The 26,968-nt window shown below is 55.2% G+C and overlaps 2 protein-coding genes across 4 annotated transcripts in view; both read left to right on the forward strand.

The window, feature by feature from the left end:
• The window catches only part of MGAT3 (beta-1,4-mannosyl-glycoprotein 4-beta-N-acetylglucosaminyltransferase), a 44,121-nt gene extending 30,909 nt beyond the window's left edge, over nucleotides 1–13,212 (forward strand). The window contains exon 2 of the mRNA XM_081309742.1: nucleotides 8,744–13,212. Within this exon, the coding sequence (XP_081165868.1) occupies nucleotides 8,745–10,358 (1,614 nt within the window). The 5' untranslated portion in view covers nucleotide 8,744 and the 3' untranslated portion in view covers nucleotides 10,359–13,212. The remainder of the gene's footprint in view (nucleotides 1–8,743) is intronic.
• Nucleotides 13,213–24,476: 11,264 nt separating this feature from the next.
• Nucleotides 24,477–26,968, forward strand: MIURF (mitochondrial elongation factor 1 upstream open reading frame; the record flags this gene model as incomplete). 3 transcript variants are annotated; one of them, XM_081309782.1, is made up of 2 exons in its annotated part: nucleotides 24,477–25,188; nucleotides 26,727–26,968. In XM_081309782.1, the coding sequence occupies exon 2, from the start codon at nucleotides 26,756–26,758 to the stop codon at nucleotides 26,966–26,968; it is 213 nt and encodes a 70-aa protein (XP_081165908.1). In that variant the 5' UTR covers nucleotides 24,477–25,188; nucleotides 26,727–26,755. The 3 variants fall into 3 exon arrangements, with proteins under 3 accessions (XP_081165908.1, XP_081165909.1, XP_081165910.1); XM_081309783.1 differs by lacking the exon at nucleotides 24,477–25,188 and adding an exon at nucleotides 25,195–25,366; XM_081309784.1 differs by lacking the exon at nucleotides 24,477–25,188 and adding an exon at nucleotides 25,226–25,731.

Genomic DNA, 26,968 nt, shown 5'->3' on the forward strand with positions numbered 1-26,968 from the left:
GGGACCTCTCCTGTATGTGTGACCTTTCTAATAATCCACAAATATCCCCCAATCCTGTATGGGATTGAACCCAGGGTGCTCTTCTACTGAGCTACATTCCAGCCCTTTTTATTCTTTAATCTGAGGCAGGATTTTGCTAAATTGCCCAGGTTGGCCTTGAACTTGCAATCTTCCTGCCTCAGCCTCCCGGGATGCTGAGATTACAGGCATGTTCCATCCAGCCTGGAGATCTACAAGTATTCTAAAATTAAAACTAAGTTGGGAAAAAAAAGAAAGAAAAGAACATACAAGCATCTCTGTTGCATAGCCATAAACCAATCATAAACTGCATACATATAGCAAATGGCTGTATCGTGCATCCCTCGGGGACAGAGAGTGTTTTAGTCAGATTTTTTGCTGCTCTGACTGAAAGATCTGACCAGAACAGTTTTGGTTCAGAGGTCTTACTCCATGGAAGGCCGGCTCCATTCCTCAGGGTTTGAGGTGGGGCAGGACATCATGGAGGAAGAGTGTGGCGGAGGGAAGCACAGAGAGATTCCACTCCCAGATACAAATATCACCCCACAGCCACGCCCCCTGAGCCACTTCTCCAGCGACACCCCGCCTGCCTCCAGGTCCCGCTCAGTGAATCCCTATCAGGGGATTAATTCACTGATTAGGTGAAGACTATAGCCCAATCTTCTCTCCTCCAAACCTTGCATGTCTCACATGAGCTTTTGGGGGACACCACATCCAAACCATAACAGAGAGTGAGTGATTCATTCAAAAGAACCAGGGAGCCGGTTCACTCTCTGTTGTGGCTCAGTGGTAGAGCACTTGCCTGGCATGTGTGAGGCACTGGGTTTGATTCTCAGCACCACATATAAGTAAATAAAATAAAGGTCGTTCAACAACTAAAAAAAATCTTTAAAAAAAAAAACAGGGAGTATTACATGAGATTTAAAAGGAAATAGGAAGGCTGGGGATGTGGCTCAAGCGGTAGCGCGCTCACCTGGCATGCGTGCGGCCAGGGCATGAGTGCGGCCCGGGTTCGGTCCTCAGCACCACATACAAAAGATGTTGTGTCTGCCAAAAACTAAAAAATAAATATTAAAAAAAATCTCTCTCTCTCTCTCTCTCTCTCTCTAAAAAAAAAAAAAAGGAAATAGGAGATTTGTTTCTACCAATATGAAAATCATTGAGGAAAACAACTTGATTGGATACGGAGTCTAATGTAAGACCTATGACAAATATTAGATCAAAAACAGAAAAATTGCATGGAAAACCAGTAGTACACCTCAAATTGTAGGGCTTGGGTGAATGCAAGGTACTAGGGATTAAACCCAGCGGTGCTTAACCACGGAGCCACATCCCCAGCCCTTTTTTTAGATTTTATTTAGAGATAGGGACTCACAGAGTTGCCTAGGGCCTGCCTAAATTGCTGAGGCTGGCTTTGAACTTATGATCCTCCTGCTTCCGCCTCCCAAGACACTGCAATCCCAGTCCTGGGCCGCCGCGCCTGGCTAAGCAAGAAATATTTAATGTGTTTCTTTCTTGGTACTGGGGACTGAACCCAGAGTCACTCCTCCCACTGAGTTATGTTCCCAGCCCTTTTGGTTTCTCATTTTGAGAGGGTCTCACTGAGTTGTCTAGGCTGGCTTCCAACTTGTGATCCTCCCCAATCAGTGTCCCTGTGTAGCTGGGATTACAGGCGTGGGCCACCACGCCCAGCTCTGTTTAATTTAGTTTTTAAAATGAAATCCCAGTGATTCCACAGCTGTGACAGGACAGCAATTTAGTGAGACCTTGTCTCAAAAGAAAACTTTAAAAAAGGGGCAGGGGAGGCAACTCAGGGCTTGCCAACATGGGCGAGGCCAAAAAAGAGTCAGAACTGGGGCTGGGGATGTGGCTCAAGCGGTAGCGCGCTCGCCTGGCATGCGTGCGGCCTGGGTTCGATCCTCAGCACCACATACAAAGATGTTGTGTCCGCCAATAACTGAAAAAATAAATATTAAAAATTCTCTCTCTCCCTCTCTCTTTAAAAAAAAAAAAAGAGTCAGAACTGAGTGTTTCTTTGAGATCTGTGCATTTCTTTTTTTTAGAGACAGAGTCTTTTTTTTTTTTTAAGAGAGACAGAGAGAGATTTAATATTTATTTTTTAGTTTTTGGCGGACACAACATCTTTGTTTGTATGTGGTGCTGAGGATCGAACCCGGGCCGCACGCATGCCAGGTGGGCGCGCTACCGCTTGAGCCACATCACCAGCCCGAGATCTGTGCATTTTTTTAAATATATTTTTTAGTTGTAGATGGACACAAGATCTTTGTTTATTTTTATGTGGATCGAACCCAGTGCCTCAAATGTGCGAGGCAAGCGCTTTGCCACTGAGCTACAGCCCCAGCCCTGAGATCTGTGAATTTTTTTCAATGAAAAAGTATTGAAATGGTGTGTCTATGTCCACAAGATCGGTGGATGATGGGATGCAGGATACGAGGCTGGACACCTGAGGGGTTTTCAGGAAGCTGGTTTATTGGCTGCAGCTGGCCAAGAGTGTGGCTCATGTCTAAAATTCTCCTCTGGACCATGAGTCTAGAAATTCTTTGAACTTTTACCCAGTGTGTGTGTTGGGGAGTGTTGGTGTTTTACATTTTTGCAAAAGTTTACATAAAAGTAATTTTTTTCCCCGCAAACTGCCATTTACAAATCACGATTACCAAACCATGGTGCCCCCTGCAGAAGATTTTGCTGATAGCTGATATCTAGAGGCTCAGAGGAACTTACATGTTACAAATATAATGGGAGGGCTGGGGTTGTGGCTCAGAGGCTGAGCGCTTGCCTCCCATGTGTGGGTCACTGGGTTTGATCTTCAGCATCACATACAAAAATAAATAAATAACACAAAGATATTGTGTCCATCTACAACTGAAAAAAAATATGGTGGGGGTTTCTGCTTATTATGGTAAGAGTCTTCTGTGGTCTCTGGCTTGTTTCATTTCTGCCTTTGAATGATCTTTATTTATTTATTTATTTATAATTATTTATTTATTTTTTAGTTTTCAGCGGACACAAGCCCCAATCATTATTTATTTATTTATTTATTTTTTGTTAAGGAACTCTTATTTTATTTTTTTTTTTAAAGAGAGAGTGAGAGAGGAGAGAGAGAGAGAATTTTTAATATTTTATTTTTTAGTTCTCGGCGGACACAACATCTTTGTTTGTATGTGGTGCTGAGGATCGAACCCAGGCCGCACGCATGCCAGGCGAGCGTGCACATTCCCAGCCCTCATTATTTATTTAAATCAAACATTATCATCATCCTCTTGGCTTAAAGCATTATAGAATGTCACAATCTTAGTTGTCATATCTTTTTTTTCCAACAGCTGCTTCTATAGTGGACCCAATAATTTTAATGCACAGGGAGCCAAACATGGGAGTAATAAACAGGTTCACGGCAGAATACCTACTAGGCCAATTAAGCTTTTGAATCTACCAAGAGTAGAAAACCACAGGATGTCAAAGGCCAGAGCAGTTTGATTAGCAATAATTTCCAGTACAGTCTGTAAGCCAACACTCCAATGTGGCAAGACAGTTCTGTAGCCCCAGCTGCCCTCCAGGGTCCAGGCAGCAAGACCAGAAGTGGCGATAATTCTCTGGGGTGACCATTCATCCTTACCCCAAGTTTGTTGACCTCCTAGATTAAATCCTTTTCTAATGGATCCCTAGGTCTTTTCCAGAGACAAATAGTCATCCAATTACAGCATCTTTCTGGTGGGGCAAGTCCTAAATATATATATAATCACTCCCTAATTATAATAAATTGACTTGACCCACAGTTCACAAAATTTCTACCACTGAGGCAAGAGTGGGGTAGAGCCCCCTAAGATTAAAAAGGAAACCAAACTAAGTGATAGACCAACATATAGGTTAAACAGTATAAGTTAACAATGTCAAATTAATAACACCAAACAAACCCTAGAAAACCTGATAAGCAAGATTAATATATATATATATATATATATATATATATATATATATATATATATATTAATATATATATATATATATATATATATATATATATATATATATATATGGGAAATTTTGTTACCAAGGGTCCAGTCAGTTGGAGTTACTGTTATCAAATCTGTAGCAAAAACCAAGTGGAGAACTACATATATGATATATGGCTAGAGGTGGGTGACAGTGCATTACAGTAGGGGGACTGTCTTAGAGGATGAACCGAGTCCATTTGTCCTGGTGGGAAGATTCTCTTCTGCCGTGTGCTGATCAGCCAGGCCCTGGGCGGCTGAAGCAGGGCTGTGGTCTCCTCAAGCTTGGACCATGCTCGGGTTAGTGAGCTTCCGGAGTGATCAGAGGTGGGCTGTTGTCCTTCTGACCCTCAGTCTTCTCTGGTGTTCCCTCTGGGGTGCAGCGGGATCTGGAGTTCACCCCCAGGCTTGAGCCTGGTGTAGTGAATCCAGGGACACACCTCTGCAACTTTTCCTGCAGTTGGGGTGCACAAAATAACAGTGACAGGACCCTTCCAAAGAGGTTCTAGGGGCTGACTATTCCATTCTTAGGCCTGAGGGAGGGTGCAGCTGCAGCCAGACTGACTGGCAATCTCTCTGACCCACTGGTTGGGAGTCTGTGAGGTTCCCCCTAAAGCCTGAAGCTGTTGCCTCAATGTTAATTCTCCTTTTCCCTTAAGTCCCCTGTAACCCCCTGATTAGTGGGGGTCCTCCATGCACTAGCTCAGAGGGAGAGCATCCAGTCCTCTTGATGGAGTGATCTAATCCGTAATGGAGTAGTAGGGAGGATTTCATCCCAATGCAGGTGAACTTCCAGACACAGTTTGAGCCTTTAAAGTCCAATCCATCCTTTCTACTTTATCAGAACTCTGTAGTCTGTAGGGAGTAAAAGTTGGCCCGTCATCTGAGCCAATGGTTATGGGGATACCAAATCTAGGAATAGTTTTCTGGAGGAGCGCCCTGGCCACCACCCTATCCCCCTCACTGTGGGCTGGAAAGGCTTGCACCAGCCGGATGAAGAACATACAGGGCTGGGGATAGAGCCCGGTGGGTAGAGTGATTACCTTTCATGCACAAGGCCCTTGGTTGGATCCCCAGCACCAAAAACAAAACAAACAAAAGAACATACAGCCAGGCACAGTGGTACATACCAGTAATTCCAGTGGCTCAGGAGGCGAAGGGAAGCTGGGGCAGGAGGATCAGCCTCGGCAATTTAGCATGGTGCTAAGCAACTCAGCGAGACCCTGTCTCTAAATAAAATACAAAAAATTGGGCTGGGGAGGTGGCTCAGTGGTCAAGTGCCCTTGAGTTCAATACCAAAAAAAAAAAAAAAAAAAAAAGATATTTCTAACCCCGTGAGCACGGCAGTTCAGTGAAGTCCACTCCCAAGTCCTCAAAGGTGCTTTCTCCTATAGCCTAGATTCCTGGTGGGAGCCTTGGCCCCTGGGGGGGGTTGTTGCAGGCATGAGTTTTGCACTGTTCCCACGTCACCTGGGAAGTGCTCGAGAGCCAGGGATGTAGGAATGCTGACTCAGGACAGTCTCAATGCTGTTTGGCCCATGTGTGCTCCCCCTGGACCTGCCTGATGAAGGCAGGGGCCGGAGTCTCAGGGATGGCCAAGTGGCCATCAGAAAACCTCCCCCATCCGCCTGGGAGACACCTTCCTTTTCCAGTCTTAAACCAATCACCTCCACGCTGGGGATATCTTGGCTTTGTCCTGGTGGGACCCTCCCTTTGGGTGACTTCTGGGTTTGTGGTGAGGGCAGCTGCAAGGAGACCCCTCTTCTTGGTCTCAGTTATGAAAATTGTGGTGGCTACTTCATCAGCTCATTGGCATTTTTTCTTTTTTTAGCAAAGTTTTTGGCATTTTTGGCGACTATCTCTGTGGGCTAGTTTTACTCGCTGGCAGTCTGATGCCTCAGGGTTGAAGGGAGGGTTGGAGGGTCTTGCACAGTTGTTCCTAGAACTGGCTGGGGCTTTCCTCAGGCTTTGGAGCACTCCGGATAGCTTGTTCATGGTTAGGGCTCTCATTTCCCCTTCCTTTAGGCTGCCCATAAGGGCCTCTTGATATCTCTTTATCTTTAGGTGCTCTTACTCTTCCTGGGGTCCCACCCTGGGTCTCTGTTGGGGCACTGGGCCTGGGCATAGGACTGAATGTTGCCTTGTGCGTCCGGAGCGTGTGCCTCTAGCCACTTGCAAGCTGCTGGGATCACTGTCTGGGCTCTGTCGTCAACCCAGGTGGGCAGGTGGGTCTGGGTACTGGATCACATCAGATCAATCAGGGCCCAAGGCTTCTCCATGTAAGAGGGAGTATGATTTTTCCAGTTCAAGAGATCAATGGTGGTGAAAGGCTGTCTGCAAAACTACATTGTCCCCCTCAGACGTTTCCCTCCTGGTCAACATAAGTAGGTCCTCTACTCTCTCGAAAGGGCATTGGGAGAGCGCTCACCTGAGTCATGGCTCTGGTCTTGGGACAAGTTTTCTGCCTTGGTCTTGGGGTGGAGGAGTCTGGCTCTGAGGAAGCCTCTGGCACTGAGGACATTAAAGGAGGATGGAATAGCCAGTGTTGAGGACCGTTGTCTGTTGCCTCTGAGGACAAGGGGGCTGAGGGGACAGTCTGCTGTCTCAGTGGTCTTGGCAATGTCGGGTAGAATGGCACATAAGGTGGTGGGTTCTCTTGTGGCTCATGGAAAAAACTGGTTTCCTTTCTGTCTTGTCTTTGTCAGGATTTTCCTGTTTAGTTCCCTTCTGTTGAGTCCTAGAGGCCACTATAGCCCGGGCTAATACCAACTTAGACCTTCCTTCCAGACAGGCTCTCAGCCAAAGGAACTGTTTCTGCACTGTCTCTTGCCAGCGTTCAGTGTAAGGGAACTGGTCTGGTGACTAGGGGTTCTGTCAACTATTAAATGGACCTCACCAAGGACACTTTTATCTAAAGATCCTTCTGGTGGCTATTCCACTTCAAGGGCGGGCCATTCTAATTCACAAAGTATATAACCTTTGTGGAGTGAGCTTTGCCCCACAGTAACCATTCAGAACTTTTCTTATAGTTTCCTAACATACATTTCAAAAGAGTCAGTTTCCTTTGTGTGCCTCCCATGTTCCACCCTGCGTGGTGTCTCACATTAGGACAAGACTCACTTTGTGGTCTCCGGCTGATCTCCTCTTGGGGACTTAGAGTCCTCTTAGCTTTATGGGTGGGTAACAACCCCCTACCTGGAGCTTCCCCCTAGACGTGGGTTGGTGGAATCTGCCTCAGACTGAGGTACCACGGAACCACGGATGGGGACACTGCAGTCACTTGGGCCCTTGGGTCAGGTCGGAACCTTCCCTTGTCCCTCTCATTCACACACTTGCACACAGACATGATCAGAGAAAAATTTCTGTACCATCCCAGCTGCACAATTCCAAAACCAAAGAAGGGAGTCACGGCCTCCCCTACGCTCACTGACCCAACAGAGACTCCTTGGGCAACTCCCTGGGTCTTCTTAATAGTTGACAGGACCCCTAGACACCCGGACCAATTCCCTTACCCCGAATGCTGGCAGGTGACTCAGGGCCTCAGAGGTGATCAGCCTCTCTTCCACCTGCTCAGGCCTCCAGGGGGAAGTCAGATGGGCTACCACTAAAGGAGCCGGTCCTACCTGTTCAGCTCCCTAGTCCTGGTGCCTGCTCCCAGTGGGTTCCACTGTGCTTCAGGGTGGCTGCTCTAGGGCACCTAGTGCCTCCCCCACAGGCAGAGTCGCTGTGGTGCACCAAAGGGAAGCATTGTCCTCCAACGCCCCGGGGAAGCCAGACCCTGGAGAGATGGAAAAGCCATCTTTGGCGCCACTGTCCCATCTGGAATTGCCAAATGAGGTAGGACAGAGAGGCAGTCTATTGGCTGCACCGGCCAGTCCAGAGTGTGGCTCGTGTCTGAAATCCTCCTCTGGACCATGAGTCTAGAAATTCTTTGAACTTTATACCCAGTGGCAGCGGGGTGGTGGGGGTGGGGAGTTGGGGGGGGGTGTGTATGGCCAGGAGGCTTGGAGTTTTACATTTTTAAAGAAGTCTACATAAAAGTAATTTTTTTTTCCTGCAAACTTGGCACTTACAAACAGAGGAAGGTCCAAACCACAGTGCCCTCTGCACAAGATTTTGCTGATAGCTGATACCTTGTGCAAAAACTTTCTGACAAGGCTCAGAGGAACTTATATATTACAGAAATGGTGGGGGTTTCTGCTTAATTATGAAAAGGGTCTCCAGGGTGAGGGTCTCTGTCCTGTTTCAGATGGATGAATAGATAGATAGGGAACAGCCCCCCACCCTCTGCAGTGCAGGATGGGACCCCAGTGGGTAGGGGTTAGCCTGCTGGCCCCTCCCCTGGGGCAGTACAGCATTTCCATGGAGCGTTCCCAGGTTGCACATTGCTTCTGGAGCAAATCCTAGCCCTGCAGTTGGTCCAGTCATGGTGGGCCAGGCAGAGAAGCAGCGGGCTGAGGGGTAGCCCTGGTGGCTTGGGATCTCTGGGGACAAGGGCTGTGGGAGCAAGGGGCAGTTTCCTTGACCCTGGGACTTCCAGGGGCTTTGGTGCTGCCGTGGACCCCTAGGGGGCAGGAGATGGGTGACTCTATGCAGGATGGCCTCAAACATGGTGCCAATAGTAAAGGCTCCCCCTCCACCCTGCCCTCACCTGTCCTCCCTAGGAGAAGAGCCCCAGGCTGCCCCTGATGGTCCACTCTCTCCTTTTTTCGCAGGATGAAGATGAGACGCTACAAGCTCTTTTTCATGTTCTGTATGGCCGGCCTGTGCCTCATCTCCTTCTTGCACTTCTTTAAGACCCTGTCCTATGTCACCTTCCCCCGAGAACTGGCCTCTCTCAGCCCTAACCTCGTGTCCAGCTTCTTCTGGAACAATGCCCCCGTTACACCTCAGGCCAGCCCTGAGCCTGGTGGCCCGGACCTGCTGCGAACCCCACTCTACTCCCACTCGCCTCTGCTCCAGCCCTTGTCCCCCAGCAAGGCCACCGAGGAACTCCACCGGGTGGACTTTGTGCTGCCCGAGGACACCACGGAGTATTTTGTGCGCACCAAAGCGGGGGGCGTGTGCTTTAAGCCAGGGACCAAAATGCTGGATAAGCCACCCTCAGGGCGGCCCGAGGAGAAACCCGAGGGGGCGTACGGCCCCTCCACCCGGGGCCCGCGGCGCCCTCCCCGGCACACGCTGACGGCCCGGGAGCGTGCGAGCAGGCAGGGCGCAAGGCGCAAGTGGGTGGAGTGCGTGTGCCTGCCCGGCTGGCACGGGCCCAGCTGTGGGGTGCCCACGGTGGTGCAGTACTCCAACCTGCCCACCAAGGAGCGGCTGGTGCCCAGGGAGGTGCCGCGGCGCGTCATCAACGCCATCAACATCAACCACGAGTTCGACCTGCTGGACGTGCGCTTCCACGAGCTGGGCGACGTGGTGGATGCCTTCGTGGTGTGCGAGTCCAACTTCACGGCCTACGGGGAGCCGCGGCCGCTCAAGTTCCGCGAGATGCTGACCAACGGCACCTTCGAGTACATTCGCCACAAGGTGCTCTACGTCTTCCTGGACCACTTCCCGCCCGGCGGCCGGCAGGACGGCTGGATCGCCGACGACTACCTGCGCACCTTCCTCACGCAGGACGGCGTCTCGCGCCTGCGCAACCTGCGGCCCGACGACGTCTTCATCATCGACGACGCCGACGAGATCCCGGCGCGCGACGGCGTCCTCTTCCTCAAGCTCTACGACGGCTGGACGGAGCCCTTCGCCTTCCACATGCGCAAGTCGCTCTACGGCTTCTTCTGGAAGCAGCCGGGCACCCTGGAGGTGGTGTCGGGCTGCACAGTGGACATGCTGCAGGCCGTGTACGGGCTGGACGGCATCCGCCTGCGCCGCCGCCAGTACTACACCATGCCCAACTTCCGCCAGTACGAGAACCGCACCGGCCACATCCTGGTGCAGTGGTCGCTGGGCAGCCCCCTGCACTTCGCCGGCTGGCACTGCTCCTGGTGCTTCACGCCCGAGGGCATCTACTTCAAGCTCGTGTCCGCCCAGAACGGCGACTTCCCCCGCTGGGGTGACTACGAGGACAAGCGGGACCTCAATTACATCCGGAGCTTGATCCGCACCGGCGGCTGGTTTGACGGCACGCAGCAGGAGTACCCGCCCGCCGACCCCAGCGAGCACATGTATGCCCCCAAGTACCTGCTCAAGAACTACGACCAGTTCCGCTACCTGCTCGACAACCCCTACCAGGAGCCCAAGAGCACGGAGGAAGGCGCGCGGAGCAAGGGCCCCCGCGAGGGAAGGCCACCCGCCGCCAGGGGCCAATCGGACGTGGTCGAAGGCTAGGGCTGCGCGATCGCATAGGCAGATGGCAGTGAGGCGTGGTGGCTACCCCCAGAGTTCTGGCCTCCTGCCGGCTTGGGGCTTCTTGGGAGGACCAGGAGTAGGTCGGAGATCTTCCCTGTGCAAGTCCTTGTGCGTCAAGATCAGGTCTCTAAGCTCAAAAAAGAAGAAAAGAAATCCTTCCTGCCAGGACACGGGAGCAAGCCAGACAACTCCGCAGTCCTTCTGCTGCCAAGAGGGCGGTGGCCAGGAGGTGCTACTGGAGAGTGCAGCAGGTGGCACGGAAGGGAGCCTGCAGGGACTCACCAGGCAGCCACGTGGGGGCTGCAGCCTGGGGGAGAGAAGACGGCCTTGGGCCTCCTGGGGCTTGGGACCTGCAGAGAGATCAGGACATCCCAGGAGGCCGTGGGCTCTGTAAATAAGTGCGTTTGGGTCCAGGAGCAAGAGGGGGTACCTAGTGGGAGGGCAGGGAGCATGGCATGGAGCTGAGAGGAGCGCTAAGGGGGCTTCACAGTGTCCTTGGAGTTCTGGGCAGGAGGGATTTGAGGCCCCACGCCGCCTGCCCCTTGCGGCTGAGGTAGGCTGGGCCCCTGGCCTTGACGGTCCCTCTTGCCTCTCATATTGCTGCCCGTGGGCTGCCTCACAGGGACCCGCAGTCCAGTTCTCAGGTGGGATGAGAGCAGGGGCTAGGGGGATGGGGAGCTTAGTAGAGGGTCCCAGAGAGGGGAGACCCACTTGAGGCCTCTCCCTCCACACACCAGTGGCCCCAGCCTGCCTCCGTCCCTGGGGCAGTCACTCTTGTGCCCCTCCTTAGGGCTGATTAGGGTCCAGGAAGGGGCCATGAGGCTCTTCTGGGCCCAAAAGGGACATTAAGGCCAGTTATATGTCAACCCGTTCCTCTTAGTTTGCCTTGGGAGAGGGAAGGTGTTTGTTGGAGTAGGTTCTAAGCTATTGTAAGTAAAGAAACTGAAATTCAAGCAAGACAAGCTTGTGGGTGGTTCATTGTCCACAGGGAGATGGTTGAGGCCAGAGGGTGGCTCTGCTTCCTCCAGCCACACCTTCCAAGTCTGGATACAGGGCTGCTCCGGAGCCCCCTATCAGGGGGTGGGAAAGGCACCTTTCCCACTAAGGACAGGAGCCAGGAATCCAGTCATTTTCATGGCATCTCATTGGCCACAACTTGGCTACAATAACCTCCAGGGAGACTGGGATATGTAATCTCTGGGCTCCTGGTGCCCGGCCTCGACTTGGGAGAAGAGGCTCTTAGGATGGATGTGGGGAAGCAGCATGTTGGGGAAGGGGCAGAAATGAGTGTTTGAGTCGTAGGGTCCTGCTCTCCGTTGTCCAGAGCTTCTAGAATGAGCCGTTCCCACTCTCCTGTCCGCACAGGGCTAGGGTACAGCAAGAGCCTGCAGGTCGGGGGGAGGGCGGCACGCCCCCCTCCCCTGACCCCCCTCAGCCGTTCCCCGTGATGCCCGTGTGCAGAGGCTGCTGTGGAATGGCCGTGTTGTGTGTGCGTGTGTATTTACGGGCATGGGTGCATGCTGGTGTGTATTGTCCACGTCTGTGTCGACGGTCCCCGTATGTAGGTGCTTGTGTGTAGGTGTGGGAGTCCCGGTCCTGGACCTGGAGCCGGTGGCCACACTTCCCATGGCTCCCCCAGATGACCGAGGCAGAAAGCCCATGGAGAGCCCAGAAAACAAAGCTGAATGGGGATGCAGGGTGTCTGTCTGTCTGTCTGTCAGTCTGAGGAATGAGAATTGTCCCGATCTGAGGCCGAAAGCTTCGAGCCCTCTACCCCTCAGCCCCTCTGGCCCCACTGTGCCTCCTGATCCCCACACCTGGTGGGTTTTGGGGGAGTCTTACTGGAGGGTTCCTGATGGGCTGGGAGAACAGGGGTCTCTGCTGCCACTGCTCTGTCTGGGGATGTGCCAGATGTAGACATGGTGGGGGAGCTGGCCTCAGCAGCTCAGGGCAGGCATGGAGCAGGCTGAGAGGGCTCCATGGCTCCTCTCTGCCTCCATCTAGTGGACACCCCCGAGGGAACCCCTCCTTTGGAGTCATAGAACCTCTCTCCTTGGTTCCTCTTGGGGCTGAGTCTTGGCTCTAGAAGTCAGGCTTCGGTTGGGGCAGGGGCCACCTCTGCTGGCCCTGTGACAGGCTGGCCCCCCAGCCCTGCTCAGCTGCTTCAGGGATGGCCCCTCCCAGGGCAGCTGCGGCCCCTGGCCCAAGGCACGGCCTGGACTCGGGGAAGAACAGGAGAAACTCAGGCCCGTGCGGCCCTCCTCGCTTCTCCCACCGTGCGGAGGGCACACTCGGCCAGAAGTGGAGACCAGGCCTTGGGTGCAGAGGGCAGCCGTGAGAGCCAGGGCCGGGACATGGGGTGAGAGTTCCACATATGACCGCAGCATACACTGGGAATTTGGGGGGCAGGGGATCCCCAGGGCTGTTCCCCAATATGAAAGGAAACCAAACAATGTGAACCGCAGGACACCACTGCCCTGTCACCATATCCAGATCTCTCCCCAGCAACCAGTGGCCCGTGACCTCCAGACTGGGGTGGGCTTCTGTGTCGGCATCCAGCAGGCCTCGTCCACCTGGGGGTCACAGGGTTCTAGGGACAGGTGCGGGAGTGCTTTAGGGCAAAGGTGAGATTCTGAGTGGGGACACAGGACTTGCCCAGGCAGAAGGCAGGACCCTGGGAAATGTGTAATTTAAGGACACCAAGAATAATTATTTTTTTTGTAAAGGAAAATCAATATGTACATTCTGAAATCATTTTCTCTGTAAATGGTTGAATTTCATTTCACCCTTAAAGGGATGCTTAAAGGAGAAGATAATATTATTAATAAAAACAGCTGCGAAGTCTGAAGGTGTGTGTGTGTGTGGAGGGTGGGAGGCAGGGGTGGGGGTGAGAGGCAGAGGTGCGGGCGGTGGCCCTGGTCTTGCCACCAGGTATGGTCAGTGGGTTATGAGGCCTCCCTGAGGGCTAGATGGCCACGGGGACAAGGGGCCCCACTGAAGGCCTTCACTCAGGGAGATGGCCACCCTCCAGCCTGGGGCGCCTCTTCCCTCAGGCAGTGGACACAGGCTCAGCAATGGAGGATGCCAGTTCAAGGTCCAGCAGGAGGAGGTGGCCAGTCCGGCCCCTGGTCTGCTGGCCCCCTGGGGAGGAAGCATCCTCCTCTGCAGGAACAGTCGTCTTCTCTCTGTGGAGCTGGCCTTGGACTTGTGCTGTGACAGTACCTGTGGCCTTGGAGTGTGGGGGCCTTCCTGGAGGCCTCTTTCCAGAGTGGACACTGGCATTTGTCCTGGGAGACCCTGGTGTGTTCTAGGAGAGTCCCGGCGGCGGTGGGAACAGACACTCTGAGCCCAACCTGGTTCCTTGTGGGTTCCTCTGGCTTAACTGGCAGGCCCAGAGGGTGGAGCAGTGGTGTCAGGTTGGTGGCCTGAACAGGGACTCCCGTCTCCCGAGCACTCATGGGGTGCCAGGCACTTTAACAAGGCTAAGCTCTGACTCCCTGGGGCGCAGGCTTGGGGCACAGGGGAGGGGCCAATTCCACCTGATAAAGGAAACGAGTGGACACCTCTATTCAGCCAGAAGGGGGCGATGGTGAGCCATGTCCTTTAGATCAAGTTTACAACTTGTAAGTCACGTCCTGGGTGAATCCACCACACCATCGTCGCCAGTATTTACAAGCATTATTTATTAGTTGCCTATTTTGTGCCAAACTCCGGGCTAAATGCACAGATGTGGAAGGTGAGACGTAGACACCGACGCCCTAGGTGTGTGCATGGCGGAGTGGGTCTGCCCCACTTCACAAGCTGGGCCTCCCTCCATCCGCAGCTGCGCGCTGGGGAAGAGGCCAGGGAGAGGAGGGGGCCCGAGGTGGTGCTCATGTTCTGAGACCATCCAAGCTCCTGACAGGCCCTGCAGAGCGCCAGGTCAGGGGACCCAGAGAGGGATCACGGTCAGTCGTCAGGGAGCACAGGTAAGCACTGGCTCAGAACGGTGATGTGAGGGCTGGCGCAACGTTAGCAGAGCCAGGAAGAGAGCATGGAAACGGCTTGAAGGCCTCCTCCCGGCCAGAAGGTAGGTGTGCAGGCGCTGGGCGGCCCTGCCCTGGGGGTGCACATTCTCCTCCCACTGAGTCCCCTGTCTCTAAAGATGGCCCATGGCGTTTCAGTGCTCCTAGCCCACAAGGACAGGGCCTGCTTAGCGACCTGTGAAACCTCACCCAGTGGGACACCAGGGCAGTGGGACAGCAAGTCCATGCTGAAGGGCCATTCCTGGCCAGGTCTGAGTGAGTGGTGGGCAGGGAAGCCCTGAGTCCTGAGAGTCTATCCCTGAGGCCCGCCAGGAGCCCCTCCTGTCACCCCAAGTCAGGAAGCACCCTGCCCAGGGCCAGCCCTGGCCAGCACCCTTGGTCCCCCACTTGATCTTCTAGTGAATTCTCAGACTCGGAACAGAAAATAGATCCCTTTAAATTAAAAAGAAAAAAATACTTTTAGTTTCTCGAACATTTATTTATTTATTTGGGGGTGTGTGCCAGGGATTGAACTCAGGGGCACTCGGCCACTGAGCCCCCATCCCCAGCCCTATTTTGTATTTTAGTTAGAGACAGGGTCTCACTTAGCTGCTTGGAGCCTCGCTGTTGCTGAGGCTGGCTCTGAAGTCACGATCCTCCTGCCTCAGCCTCCGGAGCCACTGGGATTACAGGCACCGGCTCAAATATTTATTGTTGGAAAACAAACCACCGGAGTCTGAGTAGATTCGAACATCAATGTATTTACTCACAGTTGTAGGGTCCAGACTGGGCTCCGCAGAGGGGCTCTGCTGTCCGGCAGCAGGTGGACAGTAGCCACAGGACGCACTTGCCCACGTGGGCCTGGGCAAGTGACAAAGGAAGGAATAACAGAGGAATGAGCCCGTCACCCATCTCTGATCACCACCACAGACAGGACTCCAGGCCCCACAGACCCACTGAGATGAGGCTCTGAGAAAGAGGCCTGCTGCCGATATTGTCACTGAATCTCATCCCGAGGACATGTCACACAGGCTCCAACTGGAGGACAGTCTAGAAAACCGGCTGCTCTCCCGCGCACGCTTCGCCTGCCACCCTGACCCTCTGTGGCAATTGCAGACGCAGCCGGACCCTGAAGCAGGTCACAAGCCACCTTCAAACACTCCCTCTGAGTACTCGGAGCATCCACAGGGAAAGCACCAAGAGTGACACAAAGCTTTGCCACGGTGGCTTCAAGGGCCACCTGCTTGCCCAGCGTCCCCTGTGTGTGTGCCCGGCTGCACTGCGATCCAGTCTCCAAGCTCACGCGAAGCCGCAGAGCTGTGGGGTGGTTTGCTACACAGCTTGATGGCAGCCACAGGTGACTGAGCCATTTTGCTTTTAGTGATGTCAGAAAAGCCAACCAAGGGAGGCAACTAGTGAGGCAGGGAAGGAATCTGCTGCTTGTTAACATGACACTGGGGGCACTGCTGGCTTCAGGTGCAGCCCGAGGAGGAGCTGGTTGCACAGGGCCAACAAGCTCTGTGTAGCTCAGCTCAGCTCACTTCCCGACCTGCGTGTTCCTGCTCTCACAGGGGTTTGCCTTGTGATAGTCAGCTCTCCATCCTGTGACGAAACGCCCGAGACCATCAACTGATAAAGCATAAAGGTTTACTTTAGCTTGGGGTTTCAGAGGTCTCAGTCCATGACTTCTTGGCCGCGTTGCCTTTGAGCCTGTGGTGAGGTGGCAGGCAGAATGTAGCAGAGGCTGCTCACCTCGTCACAGCCAAGGAATAGAGACCACAAGACACCCACTGCCCAAGGACAACCCAGATCAACAAATGGGAGGGTGTCACACTGAAACGCTTCTTCACAGCAAAGGAAACAATCAAGAATGTGAAGAGAGAGCCTGCGGAATGGGAGAGGACTTGGCCACCTGCACCTCAGATCAGCACTAATCTCCTGGAGAAAACCGTCAGGTGGAATGTCAACTGTGTGCCATGCTCCCACGGGGACCCCCGATTCCTGGAAGCTCCCAGGACTCTCTCTCTGGCAGTCTGTCCCCGAGGCCTGCCACCCTGTGGGCCCACTGAACCCCTTGGCCACGTCTCCTCCCAACCCAGGCCCACCAGCCAGTGCTGGCTGCTGAGGGACGTCTTCTGCCCCCGGAGTCAGAGCCACCTGGCAGCAGGCCAGGGTCTCCTGACGACGCTGTGGCGACCTGGGTGCACCCGACGTTCAGTGCAGCACTGGGCTCCACCACCAGGTGCCAGGAGGGGACTCCAGGGCACAGGGCCAGGCTCTGGGCACAGGCCACCATGTTGGACCCTCAGGGCATGGGAGTGGTCAGGGCAGGTCACCCTTCCTCCTGTGCAACCGAGTGGCCCCTGGAGGGGCCCTTCCGTGTTCCAGCCTGCAAGACAGGAGCTGGGGGACCTGGAGCACCCCTGGGAGGTGCCTGCTCCTCATCAGGGCCAGGTCCTGCGGCTCCTGCGGCTCCCAGCCGCTCTTGCTGTGCTGCGCTGCCTCCTGGTGGAGGGCGAGGCGCCTGCCCTCGCTCCCAGCTTCCGCCTCATCTCACTTGAGGCCACCTGCGACGTGAAGCTGTTTGTACAAACACATGTCGCAAAAGGCGAGAGCAGTACGTTAGAATACAGGGCCATGACGATAAAGCAAAATCAAGCCTCAGAAATAACACAGGAGGAAGACGGCGGGGCAGAGGAGAGAAGGAAACTTCTAGAACATGCTCAGAGGTGGCCACACTTTGAGGATAGACACTGATGGGGGCATCCAGGTGCTGACCACGCCAGGGCTGGGCGTCTTCCTCACCTTGGTGTCCCTCCCCAGCACTCTGCCCAGGGCCCAGCGGTGCTCACTGAATCCCCGCTGGGTCCTGCTGCTGCGGTGAGCACTGAGCAAGCTCCCTGGGCCTGCACCCCGCGTCATTAGTAATGATTAGTATTGACCTGTGCCTCGCGGCAGGTCCCTGAAGAGTCAGGTCCCAAGGAGCCGCCCTCAGGCAGCCAGGGCAGCCACCCTCTTAGTGGAGATTCACTTGTCCCCTTGCCTGAGGACAGAGGCCCTCCGTGGGGTCAGTGGGAGGCTTGTTAGACGGTGACGTCACCAACTGGAAGTCACCGCGCATAGTGGCTCTGGCCTGAGCGGCCTGGGCTGCTTCCTGGGTGCTGCCCCCTGACAGGCTCCTGTGACCCTCCGACAGGGTGGCTTTCTCCTCCCGGAGCAGGTGGCCCTGGGTGAAAGGTCCCCCGGGTTCCCAGCCTTCTGAGGGCCGTGCCAGGGGGAGGCTGGGTGTGGGGGGCACCGGGGGCCAAGAGACTCAGAGACTCCAGGAGAAGAAAGGGAGCCGGTGGCACCGCCACATGTGTCACACCAGGCCCTCGAGTCCCTGGGAGCAGACCTGCTCGTCGTCCCGTGCCTGTGCTGCACCTGGACACAGCAACAGCCCCCGCTGCCCCTTCTCTCCTCCCATCCATTCCCCAGCAGGGCCGCCACAGCCACAGGGGCCTTGGTGCAAATTGAAAAGGGCGTCCTTCCCCCAAACAGGTCACTGTCATCCACTGGAAAGTGGCCGTGAGGCACCAGTTTCATTAGCATGATAAACTGCAGCTGGGCATGTGGCCCAGGCCTGTAACACCAGCAGGAGGATCGCGAGTTCAAAGCCAGCCTCAGCAGTGTCGAGGCAACTCAGGGAGACCCTGTCCCTAAATAAAACACAAAATAGGGCTGAGGTGTGGTCAGGGGTTGAGTGCCCCTGAGTTCAATCCCCGGGACCAAAATAAAAAATAAATAAATAATAACTGCCTTGTGCTGAAGACTTCTTCTAGGAAATGTTCACCTCCATGAGGTCAGTGACATGAACGGGCTCCTCAGATGGAGTGCCCTTGTGCAGTATGTAGCCTGAACAACCATCCCCAGCACCCCTGCTTCTACATTCAAGATTTGATCCTCTCACACTCCCAACCTTAAAGTCACCTCTGGCTCTCCATCATCACAGTGCCAAGTCAGAGTTCTTGGCACAGCTTTGGGGAGTGCCTGCAACCCTGCCATTAGCCACTTGGACAGAAGTAAACAGCTGACTCAAAGGTAGCCTACCCACTGTGGCAGCACTGCCCAGCACACAGGGTCCTTTGAGGAGCTGAGCCGGGCCAGCAGAGGAAGCAGAAGCTGTCAAGAGGTGGTGAGTGGAGCGGTGCAGGCAGAGGAGCGGTGACAGATGCCTTCTGTGCTGGGGGGTCCTTGGGACAAACCAACCTGAGCAGCCCTAGGGGGACTCTGGCCGTGGGCTCCAAGTCACCTCCAGAGCCACAACTCAGGGGGGTCTGCAACGACCCAGAATCGGCAGGGTCTGGGCAGCCTCAGGATTCTGAAGATGGGGTCCTCAGGTCCATGCAGGAGGCTTGCACATGACAAAGGTGACACTTGGTGGCACTGGGAGGAGGGATCATCAGTAAATTCCTGACAGTAGAAAAAGGACTCATTCTAAGCCAGGTGTGGTAGCACAGACCTGTAATCCCAGCGGCTCAGGAGGCTGAGACAGGAGGACCAGGCGTTCAAAGCCAGCCTCAGCCACTTAGTGAGGCCCTAAGCAACTTAACGAGACCCTGTCCCTAAATAAAGTATAAAAAGGGCTGGGACGCGGCTTAGTGGTTAAGCGCCCTGGGTTCAATCCCCGGTACAAAAAATAAAGACTCGTTCTAACCCCTACCTCCCTCCTTTCATGGAAAGGAATCCAGGTGAACACACCAAAGATGGAACATTTTTTCTTTTTTGCCAGAGCCTCGTGCTCCTCGGCTGAGCTACAGCCCCGCCCAGCCCGGACTGCTCCCCCCAGTCCTGGGGTGGCACCCCGGAGCCACTGCATGCTGACAAGTGCCCTTCCACGGAGCTGCCTCCTCAGAACTTTTTACTCCGTATTTTGAGACAGGGTCTCTTTAGCTTGTCCAGGATGGCCTTGGACTTGTGATCCTCCTGCCTCGGTTTCCCGGGGAACTGCTAGATTGGGATCATGGGCAGGTCCCACCTCACCAAACCAGAAATATTTTTCTTTTCTTTTCCTTTGTTTTTAACAGTACCTTTACTTTATTTATTTATTTTGTGTGAGGCTGAGGATTGGACCCAGACACATGCTAGGCAAGCGCTCTGCCACTGAGCTACAGCCCAGCCCAGAAATTTTTCTTAAAAGTGCAATTCAGCTTGTCCTTATTCGAAGCTTCAGGGGCTTTGTGACTGAAGACTGAGGGCAGTCACTCTGATTCCACTCTTCCAGTGAGGAAGGAGACCCCAACGAGACCTTGGCGGACCACAGGAGCCTGTGGGTGAGAGTAAGCCACGGGGGTGAGACTCCAGGGAGCGGTGGGGCTTGGGGAGCCGGGAGCTCATGTTCTGTCAAAGGTGGTGGCCGTTCCTCAGCCCAAGGTGGGGGGGAGCCCAGGGAATCCAGATCCTGTGGTGATTTCCACAAAGTGGAGAGCTGGTTGGTCATTTTCTGGGGCTTATTTCTTTTTGAGGAGAATCTGAACACTTCCTGGGGATCCAATTTGCCCCTGGAGGAGGTAGGGGCTGTAATCAGCCCGGGCGATGCGACCCTGTCTGTGCAGGGGGTATGTTGCAGGACCCTGGCAGAGACGTGGGACACCAGGACATTCGGTGTTTTTATCTGTGCCAACAGAGGCTCAGCGGATTCCTAGCCAAAGGCTGAGCCCCTATGGCAGGGGCACATGGCCTCGTGTACTCTTGTGAGATTTTCTTTCTTTCTTTCTTACCTACTGGTTCTTTGTGTCCCCAGCGGTCCACTTCCAGGCCACCGAGTAGCAACACTGTTGCAGTGGCTTGGGGGGCGAGGCCAGGCGGGCAGAGGGCAGCCTGTTGAAATCTCCCCCACAGGTACCCTGGCCCCCGCCCCCTCAGGACTGCAGCGGGGACCAGCAGCGAGACACACGGAGCTCTGAGGGGACAAGTGCTCTTCGTGAGGCAGCTGCTCTGGCCTGGCGCCATGGGGGCAGCTGGGCCTCCGTGGGCCCGTCGAGGGCCCCCCCTGCTGCCCGGGCTGTGGGGTTTGGGTCTGGTGAACTCGTGGCTGATGACATCCAATGACAGCAGACCCCAGGAAGGGGAGGCGAGGGTCTGTGACCGAGATTCCTGGGTCCCTGTCTGGCTCGCATCCCACCGACCCCCCATTACCCCAGCAGCCTCTGTCCACCCCGGGGTCTGCGGGAGGCGCAGGGCAGGGGGACCTTCTGTCCTGTCCACCAGGATCCTCCCAGAAGTTCGGAGGAACATTTACCGAGGGTCTCAGCGTCCTGAGGCAGCCACTGGGCAGAGCAGGTCAGGGGCAAGGTCAGGGGCAAGGTCAGGGGCGGCTGCCTGCCCTCTGTGATGTCACTCCACAGGGCCCCTCCCTGCAGTGTTTTCAGCTCTCTCCCAGCCCCTCCCAGGGCACTGCCCGCTCTCTCCCAGCCCATTCATTCTGCAGGCCCCGGCTCTGCCCTGAACTCTCAGGATTGCTGACCTTTGTGACCGCACCCCCAAGCCTCAAGGACACTCTGTCTTCTGACTGTTCCTCCCCAGCGTCCCTCTGCTTCTTCAATCTTAGATTCCAGGGTCCCCAGGGTTCCCTCTTCTTGTCCTCGTTCAGCACCCTGGTCCCAAGTGACTTCGTTTGGCCTGTTGACGGTGCAGAGCCCCAGACCTGACTTCAGGTCCTCGTCCCGCCACCTGAAGCTTTTTAAGGTCCCATTTCCTCGGATGCTGTCGGGACATCGCCACTTCTCTTACTCTTGCCCACCTGTGCTGAGAATAATGGGAGCTGGCGCTGCCAGGGCCACCCACGAGGAGAGTTTGGTCCCTGTGAACTCTTGCTGATGAGTGGACGCGGTGGTCACCTGGGGACGGATCTGCTGGGCTCGGCCAGCTCACAAAGCAGCCAGCCTGATTTTCCCCAGACACAAGCTGTGCCATGGCGCAGACTTCTCACTGCTGTTAGGTCAGGGTCAGATTCCAGGCTGTGGCCTGCCAGCCCTGGGTGGCTGATCCCTGTCCTTGGGCCATCACCTGGAAAGCCCTCTGAGACCTCTGTCATGGTTATAAAGCTTGTTGCAAAAGCTCCATGTGACCCATGCGATTTCCCCCCCGCCCTTGCTACAGTGGGTTGGTGTCCATCTCCCAGCTCTTCTGGGTCCCTGTGGCACCTGTGAAGTCTTCACTCTAGTGCTTGTCCCCTCACTGTCTCTCCCCGTGACCCTGACCTTCAGGAGGACGAGAACGGCACGTTTATTTCCTCATTCCCTCCTTTAATCCTGGTTCATACTAGGTGCTCAATAAACGTGAGTGAGTGACCACTTAACCCAGATTCATTTCCACCCCACTGGAGATGGGGGCTCACACGGGCCATTCAGCAAAAACGTTTGGTTCCTTTTCGTTTTGCATCCTGCCTTGGCCCTCCAGAGCCCAGACCCTTGAACGCTGAGACTGTCCAGGGCCAGGGGACAATGACTTAGGATTCACCTAAGGTCCTGCCCTCGAGCCGCTGTCCCTGGGGTCCAGTCTGCTTGTGCATCAGTATTTCCATGTGCCCGTCCACGCCACATAACGACACAAGCCCCCCTTATTGCAAACTGTCACCCCTTACAGCCCCCTCTCTAGCTTCATTGCCAACAGCCTATAGGATGGTCCTTGTATCACCTTCTCCAGCCACCGACATGGAAGCTACGGCTCCAGGGCCCAATTCTGCTCGGCTCCCACCAACCACGTGCCCTTTTCAAACTAGACAACTGGGTCCCATCGAAAGGGTCCATTTCTCCTGGTTCTTTGTCTTTCTAGAAAGTATCCATCCATCCATACATTCAACACCACACACCATGTGCGTGTCCCTGTCTGGGGGGACAAGTGATCTCCTTGCCTTCAGACGTGAGACCTGGGCTTACATCAGTCTTGCATTCTCAATCCAAGAGATTCCAGAAGGCCCCGTGTTCCATGAAACCCAGCAAAGCCCTGAGATATGGGTCAGTGCCCCTGTTGAGCGCCTCTGGTCTACAGTACAAGCACCATGGGTATACATCTGGGTGCAGATGATGGCCTGCTGTCCATCCCCCACCCCACAGGAGCAGGGGGGGGGGGCAGGAGGGGCATCCTGACTCTGGGGAGGCCGACCCTGAGATTAGACCTCCTCCGAAGTATCTCCCTCCATCCTTCCCTCCTAAAAATAATATTCTACAGACCAGAAGGTCAGGAGGGATCAGAGCGGTCACCTGGTCTTCCAGCTGAAAATGTCACCAATTAGATTTAACTGGGTCACAAAATTATTCCCTTAAAGAGCAAAGTAGGGCAGTCAAGAAGAACAGAAAGGACACACGTTTCAGTGTAAAGCAGACTTGGGTCCCACTGTGCGCCTCTCTGCTGCCCAACTCCATGTCTCAAAGATGTTATGAACCTTTCTAGGTCTTTGTTTCCTTTTTCTTCTTTTTTTAATACCCGGGACTGAACCCAGGGGCCCTTAACTACTGAGCCACATCCTCCCCTTTTCAAATATTTTATGTAGCAACAGGGTCTCGCTGAGTTGGTTAGGGCCTCACTAAGTTGTCGATGCTGGCTTTGAACTTGTGATCCTCCTGCCTCAGCCTCCAGAGTCGCTGAGGCGTGTGCCACCATGCCCCGCTTAGGTCTTGGTTTCCTCATCTATAAAATTAGGATAATGGTGACTAGCAAACAGGGACACTGAATTAGACTGTGTTTGGCCCGTGTTTGGCATGTAGTATGTGCTTAGTGAAGGCGGCTCTGGGGTGTGGTCCTGCCTGGGTGGTGGGAGGGAGATCATCTTGTTTCCTAGGCCAGGCCAGCCCTTGGGGAGTGATTCCTAAGGCCCTGGAACACACAGTCATTAAGCCTCCTTCAGGCCTCTACCTGGGACTCTCCCTTCCCCAGAGGGCCCAGGGGCTCACAGTCTCCCCCGGGCTGCAGTCTCAGGAAGTCCCCTCCCCCACCGAGTGGAGACTGGAAAGTGGCCTTCTCCCAGCGATTTGAAATCCCCGGAACAGGCTCCTAATAGTGTGGAGCAGGATGGTAGCAGGGCCATTGCTGGGGCAGAAGCCAGAAGCCATTGGCTCTTCTCTGTCATAGCCACAGTAGCAAATTCTGCCTCCCTGCCTCCAAGTACACTCCAGAGCGGGCCCCTTCTCCCTGCACCACCCCTTTCTGGCCTGAATGCCATCCTCTCTTCCAGGGGTTTGGCAATGCCCTCTTGAGGGGCCCCCTGCTCAGCCCCGGCTCCTTTCCATTACTCTCCCTCCAGGTTGACCCTGTTGAACGGGAAGCCAGGTCCCATTGCCCCAGTTCCAAACCTGCTCACCTGCGTCTCCCTCCCCTGCCCCTCTGCTGCTTGAGAACAATTCAAGTTTAAGGCTCTTCCCTGGAGAGTTGTCCCTGTTATTAGGAGGGCCTTTCTGGATCTCTCCCTCCTGACCACTGGCTGGCTGGCTCACTGCCTCCTCAGGCCCTCTTCCTCCTGTCCTTGTCCGCCTACATATGTGGGGTGTGTGTGCCTGTGTGTGTGCCTGTGTGTGTTTTAGTGACACTGGGAACTGAACCCAGGGGCATGGTACCACTGGGATACATCCCCAATCCTTTTTATTTATTTTAATTTTGAGACAAGTTCTTGGTAAGTTTACAAGGCTGGCCTCAATTTTGCTATCCTCCTGCCTCAGCCTCCTGGGTAGCTGGTATTACAGGAGCGCACTAACACAGCACTGCCATCTCCCAGCTCTTGAGATAGCAGTTTCCATCGGGGCCACAGCAAGGCCTAGCTCCTTAGAGGTCCAGGATTTGTGGCTTGAAAGAATGAATAAGTCGACAACTACTGTAATTCCCCAAGTCTCTCCTGCTGAACAGTTTAATCCCAACAGTCTAGGTGCGAGAAAGCTTAGGAGACTTGTCAGAGAGCCACTCGCCTGAGTCCCAAACCCCAAGCATCCCTGGCTGGGGGAGGCACTGGGGGCTGGGCTCACAGATTCTGGAAGGACACGGCCACCAACCCGAAGTACAGTGAGAGACAGAAGCAGATGGATGAAGAACACGGAACAGGTGCGGAGAAACGGGTTCATTGTTGGACAAAGAGCGGTGCAGGCATCTCTGGGGGCCCAGAAACAACCTGAGGGTTGGAGGAAGGGGCTGGAAAAGGCGGGGACATTTGAGGTAGACCTGGAAGCAAGGGCTGGAGTTTGCCGGGAGACAAGAGGCCCAGGAGGCCGGCCCGTAATGGAGGGATCAAAGGAAGCCATCTGAGACAGTGGGTTTGGAAGAGCTCCGAAGCCAGAGAGGGTATAAGGGTGTCAGAGTCCCTCAGAGCCCGGGCCCAAGGTCAGCAGTCAGCGCAGGGGGCTGGCCAGAGCCCGTGGCGGCCAGGGGCTGGCAGGAGGTGGCCGGTCTAACAGTCCGAGGGCGACACCCGCAATCACTCCCCACCGCACACTCTGGGAATCCGCGGGGCCCACCGCCGCCCCAAGAAAGCCGGGGGCGGGGCCCGCAGACTTCTGCAGGCCCGTCCCTAGGTGACGTCACTCACGGAGGCGGGGCTCAGGGAAGTGGGCGGAGCCCCACGTGAGGGGCGGGGCCCGACGGAGCCCTCGGCCCCGCCTCGGGAGGGAGGCAGTGGAGCGAAGACCGGAAGTCCGCCCGCTCCTGGCTCCCTTCAGTCCCTCCCTCGGCTCGGTGCGCAAGGTCGCGCCCCGGAAGTAAAGGGGCCATGTTGATGGGTGACCCCGAGAGAGGTACCGGGCCAGTGGCGAGTCCTGAGGAGTGGTAGCGCGCGGCCCGCGGTGAGTGAGAGCAGGCGTAGGGGCCGCCGGGGGCCGCCTCCGGCCCAGCTCGCCTGAGTCTCCCTCCGGCCTCTCGGTCGCTCGTCCTGCCTCATCTCCCGGGTCCTCCCGGGGTCTCGGCATCGGGGGAGCGAGCGTGGACCGGAGGGGCCCGGCGCCCTTCAGGAGCAGCCCGCGGGTTGGTGGCTCTCTGCATCGGGCACCTCCCGTTTCCTGCGGCTTGTCCCGGGGCCCTCGGGGCCCTCGGGGTCGCGGGGGCGCCTCTGCAGCTGAGGGAAAGGGGACAGCGACGGTGGCTGGCCCGAGCGCGCCGGGAGGTCGGCCAGGCTGGGCTGTGGTCGACTCGCCGTGGGCCCCAAGTCCAGATCGCCCCTCGGCCCCGCCGCTCCCCCGTGTCTGACACGCGAGGTTGTTCCTTCCGCGGAGGCACGTCGCAAACCCCGAGGTCCGGTGGGTTGAGCCGGGCAGTGCCGGCGCTGCGCTGGGGAAGTTCAGGGCGCCCCGAGAGCCTCGCAGGCCTCCCTGCACAGCTGTGGGTCCTGGGCGAGCCACTTCCTCCGGGAGCCCCGCTGCCTCCACTTACACGGGATAACGTGACACGGGTTGCTGAGGGAGAGGGGCCCGAGTGGGAGGTGCTTAGAACATGCCTGGTGGAGAGTCGGGATCACTTGTTAGGAACCCTGACCACCTCCTGGCTCTCAGTTTAGATGTAATAATGGATGACAAAGCACTTTACTCCATCCCTGTGTGGGGCTTCTTGTTACTGTGGTCCGTGTGTAACTAGTGTGTCAGGGAGCATCAGCCTGGAGGTGGCACCGTGGTAGCTGTCCTGATAGGCTCAGTGTGTGCTGAGAGCTGCTGTAAACATACTCACACACTTTAAGACTCAGACCAACCATCTGGGCAAAATATGATCTCTCCCCACTAACAAGATGAGGAACTAGGCAAACAGAGGTTAGGGAACTTGCTCCAGGTCATGCTGCTCATAAGTGGTGGGCCCAGGACTCAAGTGTGGCTGAGTCCTTATCATCAACTACTCTACCATGGCCATCTACTTAACAGGTGCTTTACATGGCAGTTCTCAAAATAACCTTATGTGGTAGGTACTGGTACCATAATAGCATCATCTCCATTTCATAAGTGAAGAAGCTGATGCTCAGAGGGGCAAGTATTTTACCTAGAGTCATATAGCAAGTAAGTGGCAGAGCAGTATTCCAGCCCAGGCACAGACCAGGATCTGAGCCCTGGTGAGCCACACTCTGGACTTCCCCAGGAGGTAGTGTTGGGAGGCTGAAGTCCAATCCTAGCCCTGCCACAAGTCACAGTGTAACCTTGGAAGTCCGAATCTTGGATTGAAAACCTGATCTCCCCGGGAGTGGTGGTACACTACTTTTGTCCCAGCTGCTTGGGAAGCCAAGGAGGGAGGATCACAAGCTGGAGGCTGGTCTGGACAACACAGTGAGACCCCATACATAGTCTCTGTATGCTCTGCTGTCATTAATTCTGATTCTAGGCTTTTATATCTTCCCTCTGCTTAGAGTGTGACGCCCAGCCCCTAAAGTCCCCCATGGCCCCGTGGAGCCGAGAGGCGGTGCTGAGTCTCTATCGGGCTCTGCTGCGCCAGGGCCGAGAACTTCGCTACACTGATAGAGACTTCTACTTTGCCTCCATCCGCCGTGAGTTTCGGAAAAATCAGAAGCTAGAGGATCCTGAGGCCCGGGAGAAGCAGCTGGAGAAGGGCCTCGTCTTCCTCCGCAGCAAACTAGGGGGGCTTATTTAG

Source organism: Spermophilus citellus (assembly GCF_964194105.1).
Source record: "Spermophilus citellus genome assembly, chromosome: 10".
Classification (NCBI taxonomy): Eukaryota; Metazoa; Chordata; class Mammalia; order Rodentia; family Sciuridae; genus Spermophilus; species Spermophilus citellus.